Genomic DNA, 25,669 nt, shown 5'->3' on the forward strand with positions numbered 1-25,669 from the left:
CCAGAGGTGGGCCGCGCGCCTCCTCCTCCCTAGTCCGAATTGGATTAGGGGAGGGGGGCGGCGCCCCCCCTTTCCTTCTCCCTCTCCACCTCTTTCCCCCTCCTAGTAGGAGTCCTACTCCTACTAGGAGGAGGACTCCTCCTTGGCGCGCCACACCTGGCCGGCCGGCCTCCTCCCCTTGCTCCTTTATATACGGGGGCAAGGGGGCACCCTAGGACACACAAGTTGATCCACGTGATCGTTCCTTAGCCGTGTGCGGTGCCCCCTGCCACCATATTCCACCTCAGTCATACCGTTGTAGTGCTTAGGCGAAGCCCTGCGTCGGAAGAACATCATCATCGTCCCCACGCCGTTGTGCTGACGGAACTCGTCCCCGAAGCTTTTCTGGATCGGAGCCCGGGGACCGTCATCGAGCTGTACGTGTGCTAAGAACTCGGAGGTGCCACAGTAACGGTGCTTGGATCGGTCGGACCGGGAAGACGTACGACTACTTCCTCTACGTTGTGTCAACGCTTCCGCAGTCGGTCTGCGTGGGTACGTAGACAACACTCTCCCCTCTCGTTCCTATGCATCACCATGATCTTGCGTGTGCGTAGGAAATTTTTTGAAATTACTACGTTCCCCAACAGTGGCATCCGAGCCTAGGTTTTTATGTTGATGTTATATGCACGAGTAGAACACAAGTGAGTTGTGGGCGATATAAGTCATACTGCTTACCAGCATGTCATACTTTGGTTCGGCGGTATTGTTGGACGAAGCGGCCTGGACCAACATTACGCGTACGCTTACGCGAGACCGGTTCTCCCGACATGGTTTGCACAGAGGTGGCTTGCGGGTGACAGTTTCTCCAACTTTAGTTGAACCGAGTGTGGCTACGCCCGGTCCTTGCGAAGGTTAAAACAGCACCAACTTGACAAACTATCGTTGTGTTTTTGATGCGTAGGTAAGATTGGTTCTTGCTTAAGCCCGTAGCAGCCACGTAAAACTTGCAACAACAAAGTAGAGGACGTCTAACTTGTTTTTGCAGGGCATGTTGTGATGTGATATGGTCAAGGCATGATGCTAAATTTTGTTGTATGAGATGATCATGTTTTGTAACCGAGTTATCGGCAACTGGCAGGAGCCATATGGTTGTCGCTTTATTGTATGCAATGCAATCGCGATGTAATGCTTTACTTTATCACTAAGCGGTAGCGATAGTAGTGGTAGCATAAGATTGGCGAGGCGACAACGATGCTACGATGGAGATCAAGGTGTCGCGCCGGTGACGATGGTGATCATGACAGTGCTTCGGAGATGGAGATCACGGGCACAAGATGATGATGGCCATATCATATCTCTTATATTCATTGCATGTGATGTTTATCTTTTATGCATCTTATCTTGCTTTGATTGACGGTAGCATTATAAGATGATCTCTCACTAAATTATCAAGAAGTGTTCTCCGTGAGTATGCACCATTGCCAAAGTTCGTCGTGCCCAGACACCACGTGATGATCGGGTGTGATAAGCTCTACGTCCATCTACAACGGGTGCAAGCCAGTTTTTGCACACGCAGAATACTCAGGTTAAACTTGACAAGCCTAGCATATGCAGATATGGCCTCGGAACACGGAGACCGAAAGGTCGAGCGTGAATCATATAGTAGATATGATCAACATAATGATTTTCACCATTGAAAACTAATCCATTTCACGTGATGATCGGTTATGGTTTAGTTGATTTGGATCACGTGATCACTTAGAGGATTAGAGGGATGTCTATCTAAGTGGGAGTTCTTAAGTAATATGATTAATTGAACTTAAATTTATCATGAACTTAGTCCTGGTAGTATTTTGCAAATTATGTTGTAGATCAATAGCTCGCCTTGTTGCTTCCCTATGTTTATTTTGATATGTTCCGAGAGAAAATTGTGTTGAAAGATGTTAGTAGCAATGATGCGGATTGGATCCATGATCTGAGGTTTATCCTCATTGCTGCACAGAAGAATTATGTCCTTGATGCACCGCTAGGTGACAAACCTAATGCAGGAGCAGATGCAGACGTTATGAACGTTTGGATAGCTCAACATGATGACTACTTGATAGTTTAGTGCACCATACTTAATGGCTTAGAATCGGGACTTCAAAGACGTTTTGAACATCATCAAACATATGAGATGTTCCAGGAGTTGAAGTTAATATTTCAAGCAAATACCCGAGTTGAGAGATATGAAGTATCCAACAAGATCTATAGCTAAAAGATGGAGGAGAATCGCTCAACTAGTGAGCATGTGCCCAGATTGTCTGAGTACTACAATCGCTTGAATCAAGTGGGAGTTAATCTTCCAGATAAGATACTGACTGACAGAATTCTCTAGTCACCATCACCAAGTTAGTAGAACTTCGTGATGAACTATAATATGCAAGGGATAACGGAAACAACTCCCAAGCTCTTCGTGATGCTGAACTCAACGAAGGTAGAAATCAAGAAAAACATCAAGTGTTGATGGTTGAAAAGACCACTAGTTTCAAGAAAAGGGCAAAGGGAAGAAGGGGAACTTCAAGAAGAACGGCAAGCAAGTTGCTGCTCAAGTGAAGAAGCCCAAGTCTGATCCTGAGCCTGAGACTAAGTGCTTCTACTGCAAAGGGACTGGTCACTGGAAGCGGAACTACCCCAAGTGATTGGCGGATAAGAAGGATGGCAATGTGAACATAAGTATATTTGATATACATGTTATTGATGTGTACTTTACTAGTGTTTATAGCAACCCCTCAGTATTTGATGCTAGTTCAGTTGCTAAGAGTAGTAACTCGAAACGGGAGTTGCAGAATGAACAGAGACTAGTTAAGGGTGAAGTGACGATGTGTGTTGGAAGTGGTTCCAAGATTGATATGATCATCATCGCACACTCCCTATACTTTCGGGATTAGTGTTGAACCTAAATAAGTGTTATTTGGTGTTTGCGTTAAGCATGAATATGATTTGATCATGTTTATGGCAATACGGTTATTCATTTAAGTTAGAGAACAATTGTTGTTCTGTTTACATGAATAAAACCTTATATGGTTATACACACCAATGAAAATAGTTCGTTGGCTCTCGATCGTAGTGATACACATAATCATAATATTGAAACCAAAAGATGCAAAGTTAATAATGATAGTGCAACTTATTTGTAGCACTGCCGTTTAGGTCATATTGGTGTAAAGCGCATGAAGAAACTCCATGCTGATGGGCTTTTGGAATCACTTGATTATGAATCAGTTGATGCTTGCGAACCATGCCTTATGGGCAAGATGACTAAAATGCCGTTCTCCGGAACAATGAAGCAAGCAACAGATTTGTTGGAAATCATACATACTGATATATGTGGTCCGATGAATATTAAGGCTTACAGCAGGTATCATTATTTTCTGACCTTCACAAGATGATTTGAGCAGATATGGGGATATCTACTTGATGAAACATAAGTCTGAAACATTTGAACAATTCAAAGAATTTCATAGTGAAGTGGAAAATCATCGTGACAAGAAAATAAAAGTTTCTACAATATGATCGCAGAGGTAAAATATTTGAGTTACGAGTTTGGTCTTCAGTTAAAACAATGTGAAATAGTTTCACTACTCACGCCACCTGAAACACCACAGCATAATGGTGTGTCCGAACGTCATAACTGTACTTTATTGGATATAGTGCAATCTATGATGTCTCTTACCGATCTACCACTATCGTTTTGGGGTTATGCATTAGAGACAGTTGCATTCACGTTAAAAGGGCACCATCTAAATCTGTTGAGATGACACCGTATGAACTGTGGTTTGGCAAGAAACCAAAGTTGTCGTTTCTTAAAGTTTGGGGTTGCAATGCTTATGTGAAAAAATTTCATCCTGATAAGCTCAAAACCAAATCGGAGAAATATGTCTTCATAGGATACCCAAAAGGATACTGTTGGGTACACCTTCTATCACAGATCCTAAGGCAAGACATTCGTTGCTTATAATGGATCCTTTCTAGAGAAGGAGTTTCTCTCGAAAGAAGTGAGTGGGAGGAAAGTAGAACTTGATGAGGTAACTGTACCTGCTCCCTTATTGGAAAGTAGTTCATCACAGAAATCTGTTTCTGTGACACCTACACCAATTACTAGGAAGCTAATGATATTGATCATGAAACTTCAGATCAAGTTACTACCGAATCTCGTAGGTAAACCAGAGTGAGATCCGCACCAAGGTGGTACGGTAATCCTGTTCTGGAAGTCATGTTACTAGACCATGAAGAACTTGCGAACTATGAGGAAGCGATGGTGAGCCCAGATTCCGCGAAATGGTTTGAGGCCATGAAATCTGAGATGGGATCCATGTATGAGAACAAAGTGTGGACTTTGGTTGACTTGCCCGATCAGCAAGCCATAGAAAATAAATGGATCTTCAAGAGGAAGACAGACGCTAATAGTAGTGTTACTATCTACAAAGCTAGAATTGTCGCAAAAGGTTTTCGACAAGTTCAAGGTGTTGACTACGATGAGAGTTTCTCACTCGTATCTATGCTTAAGTCTGTCCGAATCATGTTAGCAATTGCCGCATTTTATGAAATCTGGCAAATGGATAAACAAAACTGCATTCCTTAATGGATTTATTAAAGAAGAGTTGTATGTGATGCAACAAGATGGTTTTGTCAATCCTAAAGGTGCTAACAAAATATGCAAGCTCCAGTGATCCATCTATGGACTGGTGCAAGCATCTCGGAGTTGGAATATACGTTTTGATAAGTTGATCAAAGCATATAGTTTTATACAGACTTGTAGTGAAGCCTGTATTTACAAGAAAGTGAGTGGGAGCACTACAACATTTCTGATAAGTATATGTGGAAGACATATTGTTGATCGGAGACAATGTAGAATTATTCTGCAAAGCATAAAGGAGTGTTTGAAAGGAGTTTTTCAAAGAAAGACCTCGGTGAAGCTGCTTACATATTGAGTATCAAGATCTATAGAGATAGATCAAGATGCTTGATAAAGTTTTTCAATGAGTACATACCTTGACAAGGTTTTGAAGTAGTTCAGAATGGCACAGTCAAAGAAAGAGTTCTTTCCTGTGTTACAAGGTGTGAAATTGAGTAAGACTCAAAACCCGACCACGGCAGAAGATAGAAAGAGAATGAAAGTCATTCCCTATGCCTCAGCCATAGGTTCTATAAAGTATGCCATGCTGTGTACCAGATCTATTGTATACTCTACACTGATTTTGGCAAGGGAAGTACATTAGTGATCTAGAAGTAGATCACTGGACAGCGGTCAAAATTATCCTTAATGGAATAAGGATATGTTTCTCGATTATGGAGGTGACAAAAAAGGTTCTCCGTAAAGGGTTACGTCGATGCAAGTTTTGACACTGATCTGGATGACTCTAAGTCTCAATCTAGATACATATTGAAAGTGGGAGCAATTAGTTAGAGTAGCTCCGTGCAGAGCATTGTTTACATAGATATTTGCAAAATACTTACATATCTGAATGTGACAGACCCGTTGACTAAAATTATCTCACAAGCAAAACATGATCACACCTTAGTACTCTTTGGGTGTTAATCACATAGTGATGTGAACTAGATTACTGACTCTAGTAAACCCTTTGGGTGTTGATCACATATCGATGTGAACTATGGGTGTTAATCACATGGTGATGTGAACTATTGCTCTTAAATCACATGGCGATGTGAACTAGATTATTGACTCTAGTGCAAGTGGGAGACTGAAGGAAATATGCCCTAGAGGCAATAATAAAGTTATTATTTATTTCCTTATTTCATGATAAATGTTTATTATTCATGCTAGAATTGTATTAACCAGAAACATAATACATGTGTGAATACATAGACAAACAGAGTGTCACTAGTATGCCTCTACTTGACTAGCTCGTTAATCAAAGATGGTTATGTTTCCTAACCATGGACAAAGAGTTGTCATTTGATTAACGGGATCACATCATTAGGTGAATGATCTGATTGACATGACCCAATCCATTAGCTTAGCACCCGATTGTTTAGTATGTTGCTATTGCTTTCTTCATGACTTATACATGTTCCTATGACTATGAGATTATGCAACTCCCGTTTGCCGGAGGAACACTTTGTGTGCTACCAAACGTCACAACGTAAATGGGTGATTATAAAGGTGCTCTACAGGTGTCTCCAAAGGTAGATGTGAAGAAAATATGCCCTAGAGGCAATAATGAAGTTATTATTTATTTCCTTATATCATGATAAATGTTTATTATTCATGCTAGAATTGTATTAACCGGAAACATAATACATGTGTGAATACATAGACAAACAGAGTGTCACTAGTATGCCTCTACTTGACTAGCTCGTTAATCAAAGATGGTTATGTTTCCTAACCATAAACAAAGAGTTTTTATTTGATTAACGGGATCACATCATTAGGTGAATGATCTGATTGACATGACCCATTCCATTAGCTTCGTACCCGATCGTTTAGTATGTTGCTATTGCTTTCTTCATGACTTATACATGTTCCTATGACTATGAGATTATGCAACTCCCGTTTGCCGGAGGAACACTTTATGTGCTACCAAACATCACAACGTAAATGGGTGATTATAAAGGAGCTCTACAGGTGTCTCCAAAGGTAGATGTTGGGTTGGCGTATTTCGAGATTAGGATTTGTCACTCCGATTGTCGGAGAGGTATCTCTGGGCCCTCTCGGTAATGCACATCACATAAGCCTTGCAAGCATTGCAACTAATGAGATAGTTGCGAGATGATGTATTACGGAACGAGTAAAGAGACTTGCCGGTAACGACATTGAACTAGGTATTGGATACCGACGATCGAATCTCGGGCAAGTAACATACAGATGACAAAGGGAACAACGTATGTTGTTATGCGGTCTGACCGATAAAGATCTTCGTAGAATATGTAGGAGCCAATATGGGCATCCACCGGAGATGTGTCTCAGTCATGTCTACATTGTTCTCGAACCGTAGGGTCCGCACGCTTAACGTTACGATGACAGTTATTATGAGTTTATGCATTTTGATGTACCGAAGTTAGTTCGGAGTCCCGGATGTGATCATGGACATGACGAGGAGTCTCAAAATGGTCGAGACATAAAGATTGATATATTGGATGACTATATTCGGACACCGGAAGTGTTCCGGAGAAGTATCGAATAAAACCAGAGCACAGTGGAGTTACCGGAACACCCAGGGGGTTAATGGGCCTCGTGGGCCTAATGTGGAGAAGAGGAAGGGGCTGCCAGGGCAGGCCGCGTGCCCCCTCTCCCCCTAGTCCGAATTGTACAAGGAGGGAGGGGCGGCGCCCCCCCCCCTTTCCTATTCTCCCTCCACCTCTCCTAGTTGGACAAGGATTGGGGGGGAGTCCTACTCTTGGTAGGAGTAGGACTCCTCTTGCGCGCCACCATAGGGCCGGCCGCACCCCCCCTTTGGATCCTTTATATACGGGGACAGGGGGCACCTCTAACCACAGAAGTTGATCCACGTGACCGTTCCTTAGCCGTGTGCGGTGCCCCCTGCCACCATATTCCACCTCGGTCATACCGTTGCAGTGCTTAGGCGAAGCCCTGCGTCAGTAGAACATCATCATCGTCACCACGCTGTCGTGCTGACGGAACTCATCCCCAAAGCTTTGCTGAATCGGAGCCAGGGGATCGTCATCGAGCTGTACGTGTGCTAAGAACTCAGAGGTGCCGGAGTAACGGTGCTTGGATCGGTCGGATCGGGAAGACGTACGACTACTTTCTCTATGTTGCGTCAACGCTTCCGCAGTCGGTCTGCGTGGGTACGTAGAAAACACTCTCCCCTCTCGTTGCTATGCATCACCATGATCTTGAGTGTGCGTAGGAAATTTTTTGAAATTACTACGAAACCCAACAGTGGCATCCGAGCCTAGGTTTTATATGTTGATGTTATATGCATGAGTAGAACACAAGTGAGTTGTGGGCGATATAAGTCAGACTGCTTACCAGCATGTCATACTTTGGTTCAGCGGTATTGTTGGACGAAGCGTCCCGGACCAACATTACGCATACGCTTACGCGAGACTGGTTCTCCCGACGTGCTTTGCACAGAGGTGGCTTGCGGGTGACAGTTTCTCCAACTTTAGTTGAACCAAGTGTTGCTACGCCCGGTCCTTGCGAAGGTTAAAACAACACCAACTTGACAACTATCGTTGTGGTTTTGATGCGTAGGTAAGATTGGTTCTTGCTTAAGCCTGTAGCAGCCACGTAAAACTTGCAACAACAAAGTAGAGGACGTCTAACTTGTTTTTGCAGGGCATGTTGTGATGTGATATGGTCAAGACATGATGCTAAATTTTATTGTATGAGATGATCATGTTTTGTAACCGAGTTATCGGCAACTGGCAGGAGCCATATGGTTGTCGCTTTATTGTATACAATGCAATCGCGCTGTAATGCTTTACTTTATCACTAAGCGGTAGCGATAGTTGTGGAAGCATAAGATTGGCGAGACGACAACGACGCTATGATGGAGATCAAGGTGTCGCGCCGGTGACGATGGTGATCACAACGGTGCTTCGAAGATGGAGATCACGAGCACAAGATGATGATGGCCATATAATATCACTTATATTGATTGCATGTGATGTTTATCTTTTATGCATCTTATCTTGCTTTGATTGATGGTAGCATTATAAGATGATCTCTCACTAAATTATCAAGAAGTGTTCTCCCTGAGTATGCACCGTTGCGAAAGTTCTTCGTGCTGAGATACCACGTGATGATCAGGTGTGATAGGTTCTACGTTCAAATACAACGGGTGCAAAACAGTTGCACACGCGGAATACTCAGGTTATACTTGACGAGCGAAGCATATACAGATATGGCCTCGGAACACGGAGACCGAAAGGTCGAGCGTGAATCATATAGTAGATATGATCAACATAATGATGTTCACCAATGAAACTACTCCATCTCACGTGATGATCGGACATGGTTTAGTTGATTTGGATCACGTGATCACTTAGAGGATTAGAGGGATGTCTATCTAAGTGGGAGTTCTTAAGTAATATGATTAATTGAACTTAAATTTATCATGAACTTAGTCCTGGTAGTATTTTGCAAATTATGTTGTAGATCAATAGCTCGCGTTGTTGCTTCCCTGTGTTTATTTTGATATGTTCCTAGAGCAAATTGTGTTGAAAGATGTTAGTAGCAATGATGCGGATTGGATCCGTGATCTGAGGTTTATCCTCATTGCTGCACAGAGGAATTATGTCCTTCATGCACCGCTAGGTGACAGACCTATTGCAGGAGCAGATGCAGACGTTATGAACGTTTGGATAGCTCAATATGATGACTACTTGATAGTTTAGTGCACCATGCTTAATGGCTTAGAATCGGGACTTCAAAGACATTTTGAACGTCATGGACCATATGAGATGTTCTAGGAGTTGAAGTTAATATTTCAAGCAAATACCCAAGTTGAGAGATATGAAGTCTCCAACAAGTTCTATAGCTAAAAGATGGAGGAGAATCGCTCAACTAGTGAGCATGTGCTCAAATTGTCTGGGTACTACAATCGCTTGAATCAAGTGGGAGTTAATCTTCCAGATAAGATAGTGATTGACAGAATTCTCTAGTCACCATCACCAAGTTAGTAGAACTTCGTGATGAACTATAATATGCAAGGGATAACGGAAACGATTCCCAAGCTCTTCGTGATGCTGAAATTGACAAAGGTAGAAATCAAGAAAAACATCAAGTGTTGACAAGACCACTAGTTTCAAGAAAAGGGCAGAGGGAAGAAGGGGAACTTCAAGAAGAATAGCAAGCAAGTTGCTGCTCAAGTGAAGAAGCCCAAGTCTAATCCTAAGCCTGAGACTAAGTGTTTCTACTGCAAAGGGACTGGTCACTGGAAGCGGAACTACCCCAAGTGATTGGCAGATAAGAAGGATGGCAAAGTGAACATAAGTATATTTGATATACATGTTATTGATGTGTACTTCACTAGTGTTTATAGCAACCCCTCAGTATTTGATACTAGTTCAGTTGCTAAGATTAGTAACTCGAAACGGGAGTTGCAGAATAAACAGAGACTAGTTAAGGGTGAAGTGACGATGTGTGTTGGAAGTGGTTCCAAGATTGATATCATCATCATCGCACACTCCCTATACTTTCGGGATTAGTGTTGAACCTGAATAAGTGTTATTTGGTGTTTGCGCTAAGCATGAATATGATTTGATCATGTTTATTGTAATACGGTTATTCATTTAAGTAAGAGAATAAATTGGTGTTCTGTTTACATGAATAAAACCTTATATGGTTACACACCCAATGAAAATAGTTCGTTGGATCTCGATCGTAGTGATACACATAATCATAATATTGAAACCAAAAGATGCAAAGTTAATAATGATAGTGCAACTTATTTGTAGCACTGTCGTTTAGGTCATATTGGTGTAAAGCGCATGAAGAAACTCCATGCTGATGGGATTTTGGAATCACTTGATTATGAATCACTTGATGCTTGTGAACCATGCCTTATGGGCAAGATGACTAAAACGTCGTTCTCCAGAACAATGAAGCAAGCAACAGATTTGTTGGAAATCATACATACCGATGTATGTGGTCCGATGAATATTAAGGCTCGCAGCAGGTATCATTATTTTCTGATCTTCACAGATAATTTGAGGAGATATGAGTATATCTACTTGATGAAACATAAGTCTGAAACATTTGAAAAGTTCGAAGAAATTCAGAGTGAAGTGGAAAATCATCGTGACAAGAAAATAAAGTTTCTACGATCTGATCGCGGAGACAAATATTTGAGTTACGAGTTTGGTCTTCAATTAAAACAATGTGGAATAGTTTCACAAACTCATGCCATATGGAACACCACAGCATAATGGTGTGTACGAACGTCATAACTGTACTTTATTGGATATAGTGCAATATATGATGTCTCTTACCGATCTACCACTATCGTTTTGGGGTTATGCATTAGAGACAGCTGCATTCACGTTAAAAGGGCACCATCTAAATCTGTTGAGACGACACCATATGAACTATGGTCTGGAAAGAAACCAAAGTTGTCGTTTCTTAAAGTTTGGGGTTGCAATGCTTATGTGAAAAAGTTTCATCCTGATAAGCTCAAAACCAAATCGGAGAAATATGTCTTCATAGGATACCCAAAAGGATACTGTTGGGTACACCTTCTATCATAGATCCTAAGGCAAGACATTCGTTGCTTATAATGGATCCATTCTAGAGAAGGAGTTTCTCTCGAAAGAAGTGAGTGGGAGGAAAGTAGAACTTGATGAGGTAACTGTACCTGCTCCCTTATTGGAAAGTAGTTCATCACAGAGATCTGTTTTTGTGACACCTACACCAATTAAAGAGGAAGCTAATGATATTGATCATGAAACTTCAGATCAAGTTACTACCGAATCTCGTAGGTAAACCAGAGTGAGATCCGCACCAAGGTGGTACGGTAATCCTGTTCTGGAAGTCATGTTACTAGACCATGACGAACTTGCGAACTATGAGGAAGCGATGATGAGCCTAGATTCTGCGAAATGGTTTGAGGCCATAAAATCTGAGATATGATCCATGTATGAGAACAAAGTATGGACTTTGATGGATTTGCCCGATGATCGGCAAGCCATAGAAAATAAATGGATCTTCAAGAGGAAGACGGACGCTGATAGTAGTGTTACTATCTACAAAGCTAGAATTGTCGCAAAAGGTTTTCGACAAGTTCAAGGTGTTGACTACGATGAGATTCTCTCACTCATATCTATGCTTAAGTCTGTCCGAATCATGTTAGTAATTACCGCATTTTATGAAACCTGGAAAATGGATAAACAAAACTGCATTCCTTAATAGATTTATTAAAGAAGAGTTGTATATGATGCAACCGGAAGGTTTTGTCGATCCAAAGGGAGCTAACAAAGTGTGCAAGCTCCAGCGATCCATTTATGGACTGGTGCAAGCATCTCGGAGTTGGAATATACGCTTTGATGAGTTGATCAAAGCATATAGTTTTATACAGACTTGCGGTGAAGCCTGTATTTACAAGAAAGTGAGTGGGAGCACTACAGCATTTCTGATAAGTATATGTGAATGACATATTGTTGGTCGGAAATAATGTAGAAATATTCTGTAAAGCATAAAGGAGTGTTTGAAAGGAATTTTTCAAAGAAATACTTCGGTGAAGCTGCTTACATATTGAGCTCCAAGATCTATAGAGATAGATCAAGACGCTTGATAAGTTTTTTCAATGAGTACATACCTTGACAAGATTTTGAAGTAGTTCAAAATGGAGTAGTCAAAGAAAGAGTTCTTGCCTATATTACAAGGTGTGAAATTGAGTAAGACTCAAAGCCCGACCACGGCAGAAGATAGAAAGAGAATGAAAGTCATTCCCTATGCCTTGGCCATAGGTTCTATAAAGTATGTCATGCTGTGTACCAGATCTATTGTATACCCTGCACTGATTTGCCAAGGGAATACAATAGTAATCTAGGAGTAGATCACTGGACAGCGGTCAGAATTATCCTTAGTGAAATAAGGATGTGTTTCTCGATTATGGACATGACAAAAAGGTTCGTCGTAAAGGGTTACGTCGATGCAAGTTTTTTGACACTGATCCAGATGATTCTAAGTCTCAATCTGGATACATATTGAAAGTGGGAGCAATTAGCTAGAGTAGCTCCATGCAGAGCATTGTAGACATAGAATTTTGCAAAATACATACGGATCTGAATTTGGCAGGCCCGTTGACTAAATTTCTCTCACAAACAAAACATGATCACTCTTTGGGTGTTAATCACATAGCGATATGAACTAGATTATTGAATCTAGTAAACCCTTTGAGTGTTAGTCACATGGATATGTGAACCAATCACATAAAGATGTGAACTATTGGTGTTAATCACATAGCGATGTGAACTAGATTATTGACTCTAGTGCAAGTGGGAGACTGAAGGAAATATGCCCTAGAGGCAATAACAAAGTTATTATTTATTTCCTTATATCATGATAAATGTTTATTATTCATGCTAGAATTGTATTAACCAGAAACATAATACATGTGTGAATACATAGACAAACAGAGTGTCACTAGTATGCCTCTACTTGACTAGCTCATTAATCAAAGATGGTTATGTTTCCTAACCATAAACAAAGAGTTGTTATTTGATTAACGGGATCACATCATTAGGTGAAGGATCTGATTGACATGACCCATTCCATTAGCTTTGCACCCGATCGTTTAGTATGTTGCTATTGCTTTCTTCATGACTTATACATGTTCCTATGACTATGAGATTATGCAACTCCCGTTTGCCGGAGGAACACTTTGTGTGCTACCAAACTTCACAACGTAAATGGGTGATTATAAAGGAGCTCTACAGGTGTCTCCAAAGGTAGATGTTGGGTTGGCATATTTCGAGATTAGGATTTGTCACTCCGATTGTCGGAGAGGTATCTCTGGGCCCTCTCGGTAATGCACATCACATAAGCCTTGCAAGCATTGCAACTAATGAGATAGTTTCAAGATGATGTATTACGGAACGAGTAAAGAGACGTGCCAGTAACGAGATTGAACTAGGTATTGGATACCGACGATCGAATCTCGGGCAAGTAACATACCGATGACAAAGGGAACAACGTATGTTGTTATGCGGTCTGACCGATAAAGATCTTTGTAGAATATGTAGGAGCCAATATGGGCATCCAGGTCCCGCTATTGGTTATTGACCGGAGATGTGTCTCAGTCATGTCTACATTGTTCTCGAACTGTAGGGTCCGCACGCTTAACATTACGATGACAGTTATTATGACTTTATGCATTTTGATGTACCGAAGTTAGTTCGGAGTCCCGGATGTGATCATGGACATGACGAGGAGTCTCAAAATGGTCGAGACATAAAGATTGATATATTGGATGACTATATTCGGACACCGGAAGGGTTCCGGAGAAGTATCGGATAAAACCGGAGCACAGGGGGGTTACCGGAACCCCCCGGGGGGTTAATGGGCCTCATGGGCCTAATGTGGAGAAGAGGAAGGGGCTGCCAGGGCAAGCCGCGCGCCCCCTCTCCCCCTAGTCTGAATTGGACAAGGAGGGAGGGGCGGCGCCCCCCCTTTCCTATTCTCCCTCCACCTCTCCTAGTTGGACAAGGATTGGGGGGGGGGGAGTCCTACTCCCGGTAGGAGTAGGACTCCTCCTGCGCGCCACCATAGGGCCGGCCGCACCCCCCCTTTGGATCCTTTATATACGGGGATAGTGGGCACCTCTAGACACAGAAGTTGATCCACGTGATCGTTCCTTAGCCGTGTGCAGTGCCCCCTGCCACCATATTCCACCTTGGTCATACCGTTGCAGTGCTTAGGCGAAGCCCTGCGTCAGTAGAACATCATCATCGTCACCACGCCGTCGTGCTGACAGAACTCATCCCCGAAGCTTTGCTGGATCGGAGCCAGGGGATCGTCATCGAGCTGTACGTGTGCTAAGAACTCGGAGGTGCCGGAGTAACGGTGCTTGGATCGGTCGGATCGGGAAGACGTACGACTACTTCCTCTATGTTGCGTCAACGCTTCCGCGGTCGGTCTGCGTGGGTACGTAGACAACACTCTCCCCTCTCGTTGCTATGCATCACCATGATCTTGAGTATGCGTAGGAAAAAATTAGAAATTACTACGAAACCCAACAAGATGTTGGGTTGGTGTATTTCGAGATTAGGATTTGTCCCTCCGATTGTCGGAGAGGTATCTCTGGGCCCTCTCGGTAATGCACATCACATAAGCCTTGCAAGCATTGCAACTAATGAGTTAGTTGCGGGATGATACATTACAGAACGAGTAAAGAGACTTGCCGGTAACGAGATTGAACTAGGTATTGGATACCGACGATCGAATCTCGGGCAAGTAACATACCGATGACAAAGGGAACAACGTATGTTGTTATGCGGTCTGACCGATAAAGATCTTCGTAGAATATGTAGGAGCCAATATGGGCATCCAGGTCCCACTATTGGTTATTGACCGGAGATATGTCTCAGTCATGTCTGCATTGTTCTCGAACCGTAGGGTCCGCACGCTTAACGTTACGATGACAGTTATTATGAGTTTATGCATTTTGATGTACCGAAGTTAGTTCGGAGTCCCGGATGTGATCACAGACATGACAAGGAGTCTCGAAATGGTCAAGACATAAAGATTGATATATTGGACGGCTATATTCGGACACCGGAAGTGTTCCGGGTGATTTCGGAGAAAACCGGAGAGCCGGAGGGTTACCGGAACCCCCCCGGGAGAAGTAATGGGCCATATGGGCCTTAGTGGAGAGAGAGAGAGAGGGGCTGCCAGATGTGGGCCGTGCGCCTCCTCCTCCCTGGTCCAAATTGGACTAGGGGAGGGGGCGCCCCCCCTTTCCTTCTCCCTCTCCACCTCTTTCCCCCTCCTAGTAGGAGTCCTACTCCTACTAGGAGGAGGACTCCTCCTTGGCGCGCCACACCTGGCCGGCCGGCCTCCTCCCCTTGCTCCTTTATCTACGGGGGCAAGGGGGCACCCTAGGACACACAAGTTGATCCACGTGATCGTTCCTTAGCCGTGTGCGGTGCCCCCTGCCACCATATTCCACCTCAGTCATACCGTTGTAGTGCTTAGGCGAAGCCCTGCATCGGAAGAACATCATCATCGTCACCACGCCGTTGTGCTGACGGAACTCATCCCCGAAGCTTTGCTGGATCGGAGCCCGGGGAGCGTCATCGAGCTGTATGTGTGCTAAGAACTCGGAGGTGCTGGAGTAACGGTGCTTGGATCGGTCGGATCAGGAAGACGTACGACTACTTCCTCTATGTTGTGTCAACGCTTCCGCAGTCAGTCTGCGTGGGTACGTAGACAACACTCTCCCCTCTCTTTGCTATGCATCACCATGATCTTGCGTGTGCGTAGGAATTTTTTTGAAATTACTACGTTCCCCAACAGTACAACCCCGGATATAAAGTCTATCACCGGTCCGGATCCGGCCGTCTTAACAGGCTTGGCTTCTATCCATTTGGTGAATTTATCCACCATGACCAGTAAGTATTTTTGCTTGTGGGTTCCGCCTTTAAGTGGTCCGACCATGTCAAGCCCCCAGACCGCGAAGGGCCAAGTAATGGGGATAGTTTGGAGGGCGGTGGGTGGCATATGGCTTTGGTTTGCAAAGAGCTGGCAACCGGTGCATCGTTGGACTAACTCCTGAGCGTCTGCCCGGGCCGTCGGCCAATAAAAGCCCATACGGAAGGCCTTGCTTACAAGGGACCGGGCTGTAGCGTGATGACCGCCGAGTCTGGCGTGAATTTCAGCCAGGAGGTTCCGCCCCTCCTCTTCGGAGATGCACCTTTGAAGGACTCCAGTAGTGCTTTTCTTATAAAGCTCTCCCTCGTGGACTCTGTAGGCTTTGGATCGCCGCACTATGCAGCGTGCCTCATTTTGGTCCTCGGGGAGTTCCTGCCTAGTAAGGTAGGCGAGGAATGGTTCTGCCCATGGGGCGATGACGGCCATTATTACGTGGGCTGAGGGTGTTATTTCATTGGTAGAGCCTCCGATTGTGTCAGAATGCTCGGGCAGTGCGGTTGGGTCCTGGCTGTTATTGTTCGGCTCCCCTTCCCATACTACGGATGGCTTGAACAGCCTCTCCAAGAAGATGTTGGGGGGACTACATCGTGTTTTGCGCCGATGCGTGCCAGGACATCTGCCGCCTGATTATTTTCCCGGGCTATATGGTGAAATTCAAGCCCCTCGAACCGAGCTGACATTTTTAGGACGGCGTTGCGGTAAGCTGCCATTTTTGGATCCTTGGCATCGAAGTCTCCATTTATTTGGGATATTGCGAGGTTCGAGTCCCCGCGCACCTCTAGGCGTTGGATGCCCATGGATACTGCCATGCGGAGACCATGTAAAAGGGCCTCATATTCGGCTGCATTGTTGGAGTCTGTGTACATAATCTATAGTACGTATTGAACTGTGTCTCCTGTGGGGGACGTCAAAACGACGCCAGCCCCCAGTCCGGCCAACATCTTGGAGTCGTCGAAATGCATGATCTAGTTGGAATATGTGTCGTACTCCTTAGGGAGTTCGGCCTCCGTCCATTCTGCAACAGAGTCGGCCAAGACTTGCGACTTGATGGCTCGTCGTGGCTTATAAGTTATGTCGAACGGGAGGAGCTCAATGGCCCATTTTGCAATCCGGCTTGTTGCATCACGGTTGTTTATAATATCGTTAAGTGGTACTTCCGAGGCTACTGTTATTGAACACTCTTGAAAGTAGTGTCATAGCTTCCGGGACGCCATGAATACCGTGTACGCAATCTTTTGATAATGCGGGTACCGTGATTTGCAGGGAGTCGGGATGGTGGACACATAATAGACCGGCTTTTGAAGAGGGAATTTGTGCCCGTCCGCTTCTCGTTCGACGACGAGCACTACGCTTACAACCTGATGTGTTGCTGCAATGTATAATAGCATTGGTTCACCAATGTTTGGCGCGGCCAGGACTGGGTTTGTTGCCAGTATGGCTTTTATTTCGTCGAGTCCGGCCGTGGCTGCATCCGTCCATTTGAAGTGTTCGGTGCGCCGAAGGAGGCGGTAAAGGGGTAGGGCCTTTTCTCCCAAGTGGGAGATAAAGCGGCTTAGAGCCGCCACGCATCTGGTTAACTTTTGTATTTGTTTGAGGTCCTTTGGGATATCCAGTTGCGACAGAGCTCGGATCTTGGCTGGATCTGCTTCAATTCCTCTACCGGATACAATGAAGCCCAAGAGCTTTCAGGGTGGAACGCCGAAAACGTATTTTTCCGGGTTGAGCTTGATGTCGTATGTTCGGAGGTTATCAAATGTGAGCCTCAAGTCGTCTACTAGAGATTCAACATGTCTTGTTTTGACGACCACATCATCTACATATGCCTTCACTATTTTGCCGATCTGGCTTGCCAGACATGTCTGAATCATGCGCTGATATGTTGCGCTGGTGTTTTTGAGCCTGAAGGGCATCGTGTTGAAGCAGAATGGTCCGTATGGTGTGATAAATGCCGTTGCAGCTTGGTCTGGTTCTGCCATCTTGATTTGATGGTAGCCAGAATATGCGTCAAGGAAACACAACGAATCGTGTACTGCGGTAGAGTCGATAATTTGGTCGATGCGGGGGAGGGGGAAGGGATCCTTTGGGCAAGCCTTGTTAAGGTCTTTAAAATCAACACACAGGCGCCAGGATTTGTCCTTCTTTGGTACCATCACCAGGTTTGCTAGCCAGTCCGGATGTTTTATATCTCTGATGAATCCAGCCTCCAATAGCTTTGCTAGCTCCTCTCCCATGGCCTGTCTCTTAGGTTCAGAAAAACACCGAAGAGCCTATTTGACAGGTTTGAACCCTGCTTGGATATTTAAGCTGTGCTCGGCCAGCCTACGTGGGATTCCTGGCATGTCTGAAGGGTGCCAGGCGAAAATGTCCCAGTTCTCTCGTAGAAACTCTCGCAATGCGGCATCGACATCAGGGTTTAACTGTGCCCCGATGGAAGCTATTTTATTGGGGTCCGTTGGATGGACTTGGAATTTGACTATTTCGTCTGCCGGTTTAAAGGAGCTGGACTTGGATCTTTTGTCAAGTACCACATCGTCCCTATTCACCGTAGAGCGCAGTGCAGTCAGCTCCTCAGCCGCTAGGGCTTCGGATAGTGCCTCGAGGGCCAGTGCAGCTGTCTTGTTTTCGGCGCGGAGTGCCATGTCCGGATCACTAGCGAGAGTGATGATCCCATTGGGCCCGGGCATCTTGAGCTTCATGTACCCGTAATGGGGTATTGCTTGGAAGATTGTAAATGCTTCCCGCCCTAGCAGAGCGTGATAACCGCTGCTGAACGGAGCCACCTGGAACGTGACCTCTTCGGACCTATAATTATCTGGCGTGCCGAACACCACATCTAGTGTGATTTTTCCTGTACAGCGCGCTTCCCGACTGGGGATTATTCCTCTGAAGGTTGTGCTGCTTCGCTCAATGCGGTTCCAGTCTATTTCCATTTTTTGAAGAGTCTCCTTGTAAATGAGGTTCAATCTGCTGCGGCCGTCCATGAGTACCTTGGTAAGATGAAAGCCGTCCACTATTGGACTGAGGACCAATGCGGCTGGTGCTCGGGCTGTTCGGAATTTAGGTTCATCACTGGCGTTAAAGGTAATAGCCGTGTCACTCCATGGGTTTATTGTTGCTACTTGGTAGACTTCGGTAAGGCTGCGGAGTGTCCTTTTTCGCATATTATTTGATGCGAAAGTCTCGAAGACTGTTAATACCGTATTGGTGTCTATGGGGTGGCTTTCTGTGGCCTCTGGAATTAGGAGATTTTCGCCAATTTTGGCCACCTGCCGGAGTATCCAACATGCTCTGAGGCTGTGAGTTGGTGCGGCATCCTTTATACTGTGAATTTTCAGGGTCCATTAAGCCATCCTTCCAGTACGGTTCCATGCCCTGTAGAGGGTTTTTGCTTTTTAGTGCTTGACCCAGGTGATTGGTGATGATGCACCCTTTTATTTCGGAGTGGGTTTGTATTCAGGCCCCGATTGTCCCAAAATTTTATTTCGGTTTTCCAGACGCTTTCCATCGCACAGTACTTTCGTACAATGGACACCAAGTCAGCAAAGCGTGTAATATCACGGTGACTTATGGCGTTGAGTATTCCCTTGTCCGTGCAATTTTTGTAGAAGATTGAGATTGCATCTTCCTCCCGGCAGTCCCTTAGTCTGTTCTTAACTAAGAGGAATCTGGCCCAGTAATGATGTACTGTTTCGTCGGGGTCTTGCCTGATTTTGGATAGATCGCATATGTTGGGGTGGGTGGGTGGAATTAAATTCGAAGCCTCACCCCATCTAAGGCTTAGAGGCCGAGGAATTTCTGAACTCGACAATTTGGATTCCTGGATGTTGTCTAATGAATCCAGCCCATCGCCTGACTCTAAGTTCAGGTCTTGAGTGATATCCTCCCTTCCGCGGGTATCCGGCTTGGAGGGATCGGGAATCCGGACGTAGCGAGTCCTTAAGATAGATGAAGGGTCGCCGCACTGTCCCTCTACCACGACAACATGATGGGTGACTTGGGAGAGTTAATCTCTCTCAGATCGGTTTTAGGCCCAATCTGATCGTAATCCGTAGCGACTCCCAGGGCGGCGAAGCGATCCAAGAGCTCGTTTATGGAGGAAAGCTCTATTGGATCTAACTACTCGGCGAGTTCCGAGTTAACATGAAGATTGTTTTCGATGGCCCGAAAGGTCATCGTCGGCGCAGAAGCCGAACAGGCGGTCATAAGAAAGCCACCTAACCGGAGGGTTTGGCTGACAGCCAAAGCTCCCTTAGCAACGGTGCCGTCTTTAAAGACGGGGCGAGGCATCCTTCCTAATGGCGACGACACAGAGGAACTCTCAATGAAAGCACCAATGTCGGTGTCAAAACCGGCGGATCTCGGGTAGGGGGTCCCGAACTGTGCATCTAGGCCGGATGGTAACAGGAGACAAGGGACACGAAGTTTTACCCAGGTTCGGGCCCTCTCGATGGAGGTAAAACCCTACGTCCTGCTTGATTAATATTGATGATATGGGTAGTACAAGAGTAGATCTACCACGAAATCGAGGAGGCTAAACCCTAGAAGTTAGCCTATGATATGATTGTTGATGTGTATGTCATCCTACGGACTAAAACCCTCCGGTTTATATAGACACCGGATAGGGTTAGGGTTACATAGAGTCGGTTACAATGGTTGGAGATCTTCATATCTGTATCGCCAAGCTTGCCTTCCACGCCAAGGAAAGTCCCCTCCGGACGCGGGACGGAATCTTCCATCTTGTATCTTCGTAGTCCAGGAGTCCGGCTGAAGGTATAGTTCGGCTATCCGAACACCCGCTAATTCAGGACTCCCTCAGCGGGGTCGAGGGGCTCCACGACCTCCTCAACGCGGCTGACGCGGGCGTCGATGCGCGGGCGGCGCTTGAGCGTGAGGACGGCGCGGGAGGGGTCGCGGTCGTCGGTGTCGTAGAGGCGGACCCGCTGGGCGGCGGTGGCGGCGGCGAGGGGCCGCGCGGGGGCGTCGGTGCAGAGCAGGCGGGGCGCGAGGAAGGAGGAGAGGCGCCGGTGTGCGGCCGCGTCAGGGTGCCGGAGCTTGATCTCGACCTCCATGGGGTTGGGGTTGCGGCTAGGGCTGGGGGCGGGAGCTGGAAGGGGCGGGCGGCGGCGTCTACTGTTGGAGTTCTAGGGATCGAGAGGAGCGGACGAAAAAAACCCCAAAAAAACCTACGAAAAAAAATCAGTGGATTGTGGGACAAAAATAAAATTCGGAACGCGGACTACCAACTGAGACATTAGAAGTAGAAATAATAACTAGTAAATTACATCAAATACACTGTATTATCTTGCAATGCAAACTGTTCTTGTGGAAATATCGCAATGATTACTAATCGGTACTTATGGTTCAATAAAGTAGAGTATCCTGCAACATCCCGCAAAACAAAAAAGGTATCCGGCAACAGAAAGCCTGGCCTGGGGCAGATAACTGTACGCCGCTGCCGTTGCTCTGGCCCGACCCTGGTCAGGTGGTTGGTGCTACGGTAAAAACCTTCCAGGGCTCGTCGCCGGACTGTCACTTTGGATGCACCACCCATCGTCGTCTGTCTCATTGCTTTTCATGAAATCTGGGCTAGGCCCTTTTCCTCAAGAGATAATAGTGGCACTGTAATTTTCTTTTACGCGGTGTTTTGTTTGGGCGGGACCGGGAAGTGCTGGGCAAGTTAATAATGGCAGGGAAAAAGCACGCCCACGGAGATTCGGCAGCCTCCTCTCCCTCACCTGCTCCGCTGCTATAAAAGCAGCAGCCTCCCTTCCCGCAAGACGGCAAGAGAGAACTCCTGTTCTGCGATTCGGCAAATCCAAATCCAAAGCCGACCTACCAACCCCCTTCCCTCCCCCCTCGCAGCGTCCCCTCCCAAGCCCTAGCGCCTGCCATGGACCGCGCCGCGTCCCTCCCCGCCAAGCGCGCTGCCAAGCCGTCCCGCGGCGCCCGTCGGCTTGGGCGCCAGCTCGCCGGCATCCTGCCCCCGCGCCACATCGTCTTCCAGAAGACGCCGCAGGACACCCTCGAGGCCACCTACGTCCAGGTCCCCCTGAAGCCCGGCCAGCTCAGCGGCCCGGAGAACATGTTCGACGTCCTGTTCAAGGGGGAGGAGGAGGTGACGGAGGGGGCGGCTTCCAGCGACGACGGCGATTCCGCGGCCGGCGACGACGACGGCGAGTCCGCGGCCGGCGACGACGACGACAAGGCCGCGGCCGTGGAGGGCGACGACGACGGCGAGTCCGCGGCCGGCTACGACGACGACAAGGCCGCGGCCGCGGAGGGCGACGACGACGAGGCGGGGGCGCAATGGGGCTACAAGGCCTTCTGCCCGGTTCGAGTATTAGTACCTGTTTTCTTCCATCGTACTGTAGGATTTAGTTTCATCCGAACGCACTACATGCGTGTTTTATCGCTGAAACTTTCTGTTCTGTGGCGCCGCATTGGATCTGGAACTTTGGAACGTTTGGCTACCCCTAGAGTATCTCATATATCTGGTTCTGTTCCTGCGATTTGCTATGTGTTTCGTGGCCCTGTTGTGGATCTAGACATTCGAACTGTTCCCGATCTTCGATTTGCGGTGCCTCTTCGTTTGGTAGCCCGTACGCAGACTTGAATTGTTGATTTGCTATATTTCACGATGTGCAGCAAGTTATTGGTAGATTGTATTTTTTAGGATAAATTATTCGTAGATTGTAGTATATGCTCATTGCTGTTAATTGGCAGTTCGTCTTGCGCCCTCTCCTTCAAAAAAGAAAGTAGTCTAGACTTTAATCAGTGGCACATGCATCGTCGTAACACGAAACTGCCATGACGTCACGCTGGATTAATGCGAAGTAGAGTATCTTTCTTTTTAGACCACAATACCTTGTTAATTTAATGCTAGCATCAACAGTGCGGGGCAGTTCCAGTCCCAAATCGCAAAGTGCACGCGTGACCGGGAACTAAACAATGATTAATTACTACAGTAGTCTTTTTTTACGGCACCAACAGTGCGGAGCAGTAGACGTTTTTCCCTTTCTAATGCAAGGTTTATCTTGACTTTTTTCTCGTCGGTAGCACGCAGCCACGCCGCCCCCTTTTTGTCCTGACCGAGCACACACCTCGCCGTCTCGTCCCCTGGATGGAATAGTTACACGGTAAATTATTAGGAGTGGGACTGGGTGCTTTGATCGCTGATGTAGGACGAGAAGATGAGGAACGTGTGGAAGGTGACGTGCTGCCCAACATTAAATCCTGACCCAGATGATCACCTTGTGCTCTGGCTCATGGATGAAAGATTTGGTAGAAGAGTCATTAATTAATATGTGAATTATCTTGTACAGTAGAAAAATGGTGCACGTAGTATATCAGCGTGGACTGTGGCTGCGACATTGAGTCCCTGATTAGCGATCGATCAAACCAGTTGTGTTGTGCTTGTGATCTGCTGGTTCTAGTCCTTCACGCGAAGAATGCTAAGCCCTACTGGCCTCCAGATTTGCCACATTCTACTAATATCGAAGGAGCAGATTTAGGACGCTCCAGCCGCCGCGACATCTAAACATGGCTCGGAAGGGAATAACTGACGTGCCCCCAGAAAAGAAGGGGGATAACTGACGTGGCAACTGAAGTAAGGTGGTGTTTGTTTCTCTAGTCCTAGGACTTTTTCTAGTCCCTGGGACTTTTTGAAAAAGACTCTTAAGGAGGTGCTTCTAAGGACTTTTAGCAAAAAGTCCCAAAAAAGTCTCACCCTGTTTAGTTTGCTAGGGACTAGTCCCTACACCAAAAAGTCCCTGGAAACAAACACCCCCTTAATTTTCAACGTGCCAGCGCCCAAGTAATCTCAGACGCGAAGAAGTCGTGGCTATTAAGGGCATGTAGATTGGTTCAGTGAGTCGGCCAGCGTCTGTACCGTGCGTCCATGTCACCTATAGATCACAGTGTAGACAACACGTACAAGGGGGCGACTGTTTGGCCGGCTCTAACTCTCCAACTGCCTTTAGATCAAGCTAATTAAGCGAGTTGATTTCTTTGTGATCTGCCGTGTGTTTGCATCAGATCTGATAACGCTTGCCTAACACTGTGATCTATAGGTGACATGTACGCACGGTACAGACCATGGCCGACTGAACATGCCCTGGTCGTTCGGAAACTGTTTTTTTGGAAAATTCGCAAAACAAAAAAAAAAAGACATCCTGACACGGAATGCAGGTTGTGTGTGCTATCTGGCCTGGGGCGGATAGCGCTACGCCGCTGCAGTTGCTCAGGTGGTGGGCGCTGCTGTGCGAGTTAATAGTGGCAGGGAAAAAGCAGCCCCGCGGAGATTCGGCACGTCACCTGCTCTGCTCTGCTATAAAAGCAGCAGCGTCCCTTCGCGCAGGAGAGCAACGCTTCTGCGATTTGGCAACCCAAGTCGCAAGCCAACCCACCAACCCGCTTTCTCCCACCTCGCAGTAGCAGCGTCCGCTCCCACGCCCTAGCCTAAGCCTAAGCCCTGCCATGGATCGCGCCGCGTGCCGCCCCGCCACGCGCAGGCCCTCCCGCGCCGCACGTCGCCTCGCGCGCCAGCTCGCCGCCATCGTGGCCCCGCGCGAGATCCTCTTCGAGAAGACGCCGGAGGACACCCTCGAGGCCATCTACGTCGAGGTTCCCCTGAAGCCCGGCCAGCTCAGCGGCCCGGAGAACATGTTCGCCGTCCTGTTCAAGGCGGAGGAGGAGGTGGCGGCTTCCAGCGACGACGGCAAGTCCGCGGCCGGCGACGACGAGGAGGCCCCGGAGGGCGACGGCGACAACGAGGGTGCGGAGGACGACGACGGCGGCGACAAGGCCAGGGCCGCGGAGGGCGGCGACGGCGACAACGAGGGGGCGGAGGACGACGACGGCGGCGACAAGGCCGCGGCCGCGTAGGGCGATCGACCACGACGAGGCGCAGGCCGGGGCCGCCATGGAGTTGCAAGGCCTTCCCTCCGGTTAGAGCACCTCGTGCTTGTTTCCTTCCCAGGATTTGTTACTTCTGAACGCGCTACATGCGTGTTTTCTCGCTAGACCTCTATGTTTCATGGCCGAATGGTGGTGTGAACCTATGCGCGTAGGCATCTAGATTTCGATTTGTGCTGGACTGAACGTTTGGCTGCCCGTAGAGCATCTCATATTTGGTTATGTTCCTACGATTTGGTATTTGTTTCGTCGCCCAGTTAATGTTGGTGTGGATCTATGCGTAGACATTCGGTCTGGATCTTTGATTTGCGTTGCTTCATCATTTGGTAGCCCGTATATGCGCCTTGGTCATTGTCGCATACTTGAATTGTTGTTTGCTATATTTCCCGATGTGCGGCAAGTTTATTGGCCTCGAATAATCACTCTGTTGTGTGCCGCTCGTTGCGTTGTGGAACGATTATCAGTAGTAGTGTTGTGGATCCATGCTCGTTGCTGTTAGTTGGCCATTTGTCTGCGCCCTAAGAAAATACTCCGACCATCTCCCCTGGCTAGACTTTAATCAGTGCCACATGCCTCGTCGTAATACGAAACTGCCATGACGTCACGCTGCAGTGCAACTGCGCCGTACTACCGTCCTGCCAGGCATTCGGATGG

General features: G+C 46.7%; 1 protein-coding gene and 1 pseudogene across 1 annotated transcript in view; both read right to left on the bottom strand.

Moving 5' to 3' along the window:
- Window positions 1–21,171, bottom strand: part of LOC119359792 (triphosphate tunnel metalloenzyme 3-like) — a 29,393-nt gene extending 8,222 nt beyond the window's left edge. Inside the window, exon 1 of the mRNA XM_037625880.1 lies at window positions 20,923–21,171. Coding sequence (XP_037481777.1) covers window positions 20,923–21,171 — 249 coding nt within the window. The remainder of the gene's footprint in view (window positions 1–20,922) is intronic.
- Window positions 21,172–21,734: 563 nt separating this feature from the next.
- LOC119358059 lies at window positions 21,735–25,024 on the bottom strand (annotated as a pseudogene).
- Window positions 25,025–25,669: the final 645 nt, after the last annotated feature.

Source organism: Triticum dicoccoides, chromosome 2A (genome assembly GCF_002162155.2).
Source record: "Triticum dicoccoides isolate Atlit2015 ecotype Zavitan chromosome 2A, WEW_v2.0, whole genome shotgun sequence".
NCBI classification, from domain to species: domain Eukaryota; kingdom Viridiplantae; phylum Streptophyta; class Magnoliopsida; order Poales; family Poaceae; genus Triticum; species Triticum dicoccoides.